This window comes from Copidosoma floridanum, unplaced genomic scaffold, assembly GCF_036245765.1.
Source record: "Copidosoma floridanum isolate Cflo_tuat_1 unplaced genomic scaffold, Cflo_Japanese_pri ptg000007l, whole genome shotgun sequence".
Taxonomy (NCBI): domain Eukaryota; kingdom Metazoa; phylum Arthropoda; class Insecta; order Hymenoptera; family Encyrtidae; genus Copidosoma; species Copidosoma floridanum.
The window spans coordinates 13,218,060-13,223,722 of NW_028321884.1; the positions used below are offsets into that span (position 1 = coordinate 13,218,060).

Below are 5,663 nucleotides of genomic sequence, written 5' to 3' on the forward strand. Positions count from 1 at the left end.
ATAACACTGTTAGTGTTAGTGTCAGTAACGTATAAAAGGGTAAATAAATCCATTATTGTCAGTGTCAAATTGTAAAAGCAATTTATTTTTTATTACAGACGAATAAAAGTTACAAATTTACTCATGGTCACCAGATAAAAATGACTTGAAACGTTCAAGTAACGATTTGGTTTTCTCATGTCTTACAAGTTTTCTTAATTCTCTTGTGTTGAGATGATCCAAAATGTTCCAGACAATTTTATCAGGCAGACTATGAAAATCTAGCGTCTCTAGGATACCTAAAAATAGCTCGTTTACACACTGCCTTGCAGAATTTAACAAATTCCTTTTTTCTATCGCTAAATTAATTCGATGAACAATAACGTACTCATAATAATGTAGGTTTTTCTTCTCAAGTAACAAATATAAGTTTCTACAAGCATTAAAGTGCACCTTATTGTTTAACCGTTTCACAAACAAGTTAAATGGCATCGTTATGACATCAAATATTGACATGCCATTTGCTATAACTTTTTTCAATTCGTCTAGCATCTCGTTACATTCTGACATAATATTTGACAAAGTATTTTGCAACTTAAACAATCCTTTTGATGGAACTAATTCTGAGCTTAAATTATCCTTTTGTAAGGATATGGTGTACATAAAAACCAAAAGATATGTAAATTTATTAATAGGTCTATCTGAAATAACATAACTAAAGGTATGTCTTATCATTTGGCTTATGGTTGCGTTATCCTTAAACTCCCAGAATAAGCAGGGTATCCTTAAATCCTTTTTTTCATATGTATCTATCCGTAAAACTGATATGTAAGTATTCCAGTGCCTGTTGATTTATAAAATTAAGCAAGTATAAGACGAATCCCATAAGAAATATTAATTTTTTTTCTCAATTTAATGACCAACCTACTAACTCGAAAACCCGCATCTAGGAGTATTTTTATGATAGTGCACTGCTTCTTTACTATAGCAACACCTAGAATTTTATTAATACTTTGACAACAATTTTTGCTTTCTTCGTCAATGAAACTGATGTCCAGCAAGCGATCAACAATTTCCACATAACCCAGAGTAGTTGCAACAAAAAGTTCATATAGCTCGGGCTTATCCTTGAAGTCCATCATCCATAAAGTATCAAAATAATTCAGTGAATTATTGAGTGTTCTCGGTTCTACTCCTGCTATTTTTGCAAGTATAAGATTTATTAACTGTTTGTCTTGTACTTTCGTTGCTAAAGAAAGTGGTGTTTCACGTAAGTAGTCTTGTGCACGCAAATTACTTCCTGCAAAAATTAGTCACATTTTATGTATTAGCTACAAGTTTCTTTTTTGTGTCGTTTTTTACGAGAAAAAAGTATAATTTAAAAGGCATTTATCCATCTTAGATCTAGGTCACTTGAAACAAAAATCAGTTTAAATCAGAAAAATTGTAGTTAAACAATAGTTAAATGATTGGGTTATCGTAGAACCAATAAGTTTAGCAACAAGAATAAATATGTTTTCCATCTACTCAGTATTTTTTGAATTTTCGTTTTCTCGTGCGTATACACGTATAGTACATAAAAATGAACTTGTTTAAATGTGATAACATTCCAAGCAGATGTTGGCTCAAAACGACTCAAAAGTTTTAGCTTACCATGCTCAATTAGGAGACGTGCTGTTTTTTCATGGTCCGGCGTAAAATAAACAAAATACTTTTTCAACACCACGTGCAACGGCGTCTCATCGAATCTATTTTTGATATTAACATTGATCCCTTTTTTAAGAAGATCTTCAACAAGTTCCACATTAAGGTTGTAAGCAGCTAAATGCAGATCTGAAAAGCCCATTATACTATCAAATTTAATGCTTTTTTCAAAGAGTAAATCACAAAACGAGTGGTCTTCGACGTCAACGTAATTGGAAACTACATAGTAGAACAGAGTGGTAAAAGAAAAGTTTCCGCAATTATCTAGTGTGGACCCATTTTCAAACAAATATTCTAGAAGTAACCTATTTGATGGGGAGTTAGTTTTAAGATGTACAGTGTATATTATTTTATAGATATTTGAGCTCTTAACACTGAAAAATGAAAATGACAAGGATATGTTGATTATATAAGAAAAAAAATAAAAAGTAGTATTAATATTCTCTAATAAAATTAGCTTACCCACACTCCGTAAGTATCTTTAAGATATCAATGTCGTTATTGTGTATAACGGAATCTAGAGGTGTTTGGTAAATAACATTAATAATGTTGGGATTTGCATTATAGCTCAACAACAGCCTTATGATCCCCTCAGATCTCATTCTAACTGCGTAATGCAATGCTGTGTCATTGAATTTATTTCTGATATCTGGATCGGTTTTATTTCTTAGAAGACACTCCACTCCATTGATCTTTGAATAATGAACGATTAAAACTTTTAAAAATATTCCATTGTATGAAAGTACTGCTTACCTGTTGTTTATGGACCGCAAAGTAGAGTACTGATTGATCCTCATGTCCTTCTTGAGCATTGACATCTGCACCATAGTCAATAAGAACTTGCATCACCAATAATCTATCGTCAGCTTGCACAAGATTGTCATAACGTACATGATCGTAGACTAGGTGTAAAGGGGTTTTTAAGTCACGATTCCAATCATTAACACAAGATGGATCTCTAAGGCATTTGTTACTTAGTAAATTATACGAAAGATTTCTTATGAAGCTTGACTCTACTTTTAAAATTAATGGTAAATACCTTTTTAAAATTGTGTGAATCATTGCAACGTCACCTAACTGCACTGCTTTGTGAAGAGACATCGTGTTCGTAGTATCCATAGTTTTTTATTCCTTGAATAATGGTACAACAACTAGTTAAGGTGTTGCTACTCTAAAAAATTCACTTAGAATTGGCAGGTCAAGCTTGGATGATGACGTGTTTATAACATACGAGCAGCAAAACTAAAGGAAGTGACAAAACCTATTGTAGTGTGAGTATATACGACTCACAATTCTCGCAAGTCAAGATAACGGTTTTAGTATCAGTACAGTAAGTATATCAGTGATAACTAATACCATCTTGATTTACTTAGCTGCTTCTAGTCCATTACATGCATGAAGCGGCTTAAAAAACTGTTAATTACCGACCTTAAAGTTGTTTTGAGCAGTAAATAAAGCTTAAGAAAATAAATAAGAATTAGTTGGAAAAACTGGTCAGCATAACAACAATAAGTTTTTTTTTTGGCCTACGAAGCTTATGGCGTACTGAATTATTTATTTACAAATATTAAACAAAAAAATAAGCTTTTTTAGTAACTTTAGTAAGGTGGGTGTTAATAGTTGTACTTCGCATGAATTGTGGGACAACTCTAAACAATTAAAAAACATAATGTAACACACATACATATACTGGATATTTTTGAGGTTGCTAAAACGGATATAAAGATCAAAATAGTCAATCATACAACAGTCATTTTTAGATGATAATATTTATTCTTAATATTTTATGACATGTTTCTGTTGGTTAACCATCAAATCATTAGCCTCGATACCAAAAAAACTATAACTTTTAAAAGCTCTGATTTTATTTTATATGTAGCAGTGTACTTACTACTTGGATTGATTAATATTTTAAATCTACAGTAAACATATACACCACATGAGAAATACTGATCAGATATTAATATTTTGGCGTATCACTTTAACTGCGTAAGTTTTTAGCTTATCTCTTTAACTACGTTATTGTCTTATTTTGTCCCGAATCTCAAAACAACATTAAGTCCCGGTAAATTCACGCCTTTGACATCCTGCACGTCTTTCTCACACCGTTGATATTCTATAGATATCTCGAGAACCACGAAACCAACGATTCGACATAATACTTACATCATTGAAATGAAAAACACATATCAATGCCATAGCCCGCGGTTGTCATCATGTAAATTAAATACTCATGACCACATAATTATCATGATAATAACGTCAACGGTAGATACATATCGGGAAACCCTTTGCTATGAGTAATAAAGCTTTATTTTATCGATGCATTTCAATCTCTGCTTCTACTCAGATTCCATGATTACGTGCAATCCTCGGCTAGACATTATTGGTGTACCTTATACATCATACTCGCTCGTCTATTAATTGCACGAGAAATTTATCAACGAGCAATTTGGTTGGGGTATTGAAACAAAGTAGGAGGAGTGATTGAAATGTAAAACTCAGCAACGTGCAAGCGATCTATACGTCAATACTGAACAAGAGTCCGCGGAAAAAGTTAGGATTAGCCTCTACTGATCACCACATTTCATCATACATTTGTTCCCACAGCAATCGAATTGACTTGTATCTGATACCTTGGCCGACTGAGTCGCTTTCTCGTCTCTGCCATTTGTGTATACGTAAGACACGGTACCTCTGGTACATGCGTGCATATAATAGGAGCTCAATCAAAGTCGTGCAGCAAAGATTTGACGAAGGTATCACCATCTCGAGAAAATTGATATACATCTCTTTCTTCGTGCACACACTCGTTGGGCGCGTCGGTAATGGTTTTTCTTTTGCCAGCGATAAACCGGTAACGATAGCCAGTGGCACGATAACGACATAATCGCGCGCACTCGCCTCTCCCTCGGTCGATGTGTTTCTGTGCGTGAATAAGGCCGTCGTCTAACCACGAGAGAGCAGGTAAGATTTAACGGGCTCTCGCAACATCGTGAGTTGGCAATTAATTATCGTTATTACGAGGGATCAGTGGCGCTGATTTTTTCGCCCCAAATCGATACTGAGCTACGAGCTGTACTTTTTATGTTGTTCAATTTTTTAAGGGACGATCACTGTCGACTGAAACAAAACAACAACGAAGCAAGTTTTAGTCTGGACGTTTTTTACTTAACACGTCGTGGGGGCCGTCAATGGTGGTGCTCAGAGGGATTGAAATCCATTACCGATCCCTTGACTTGAGTAGAAGCCACTATGAGATTTACGATCAGCAAGTGTGAATACGTGCATTATGGTATCGAGAGAGTGAATTCCGTACCTGTATTTTCTAAATCAGAGATTAAGGGTGCGATGTGATGATGGAGTTTCCTGTGATAAAATGTTGGGGCTAATGTAAAATTGAAGAAAACAATTTTGTAGCTTTCTCTATTTTCTTCTTACAAATTTTGTAAATTTTATCAATACACAAGACATGGAACATTTGAACTGTTAATTTTCGTAAAACTTGTCACGGTAGTGATTACAACAACCTCATAAATGAGAAAATCCAAGTTCCACCATTTAATCAAGTGTACACAGTAAATTAATTTTTTTAATAGAAAAGCTGATTGTAAATGCCTGTCGAACGAAAAACTCTTTCATTGTAAGCTTTGTACATTAATACTTTTCGGTCAATAATCATTAAACTCTATAAAATTGACCATAATGTTGATGATGAATTTAATTGCTTATAATTAAAGAAATTGCTTCGAAAATAAGCCAACACAAAGTAAATAAAATATCAAGCCCTCCAACATAAATTATAAAACACGAAAAGAAAATGAAAAATCGTAACTCGTATATTCAACGTAAGACATTAACGATTCCATCTTTAGCCAGATTTTGCTGGACGGCTTATTTTCTTTTACGGCGAAAAGCCAAGTCCATCTTTTTTCAAATTTTTCACATAAGCAAAATCACGTAAACGTATTAACGCATAA

At 33.7% G+C, this 5,663-nt stretch overlaps 1 protein-coding gene across 1 annotated transcript; it reads right to left on the reverse strand.

Moving 5' to 3' along the window:
* Positions 1–208: 208 nt before the first annotated feature.
* Positions 209–2,882, reverse strand: LOC149375400 (uncharacterized). Its single transcript, XM_089588786.1, has 7 exons — positions 2,723–2,882; positions 2,437–2,641; positions 2,146–2,375; positions 1,633–2,057; positions 904–1,279; positions 368–823; positions 209–278 (listed from the first exon to the last, which is right to left on the reverse strand). The coding sequence occupies exons 1-7, from the start codon at positions 2,800–2,802 to the stop codon at positions 251–253; spliced, it is 1,800 nt and encodes a 599-aa protein (XP_089444912.1). The 5' UTR covers positions 2,803–2,882; the 3' UTR covers positions 209–250.
* Between the last annotated feature and the right edge of the window lie 2,781 nt (positions 2,883–5,663).

Coding starts and splice junctions, on each gene's coding strand:
- LOC149375400 (XM_089588786.1), bottom strand. CDS start 2,802: ATGGATACTACGAACACGATGTCTCTTCACAAAGCAGTGCAGTTAGGT. Junction 2,642..2,722: donor ATTCACACAATTTTAAAAAG/GTATTTACCATT, acceptor CAAATGCCTTAG/AGATCCATCTTGTGTTAATG. Junction 2,376..2,436: donor TTGCGGTCCATAAACAACAG/GTAAGCAGTACT, acceptor CATTATTCAAAG/ATCAATGGAGTGGAGTGTCT.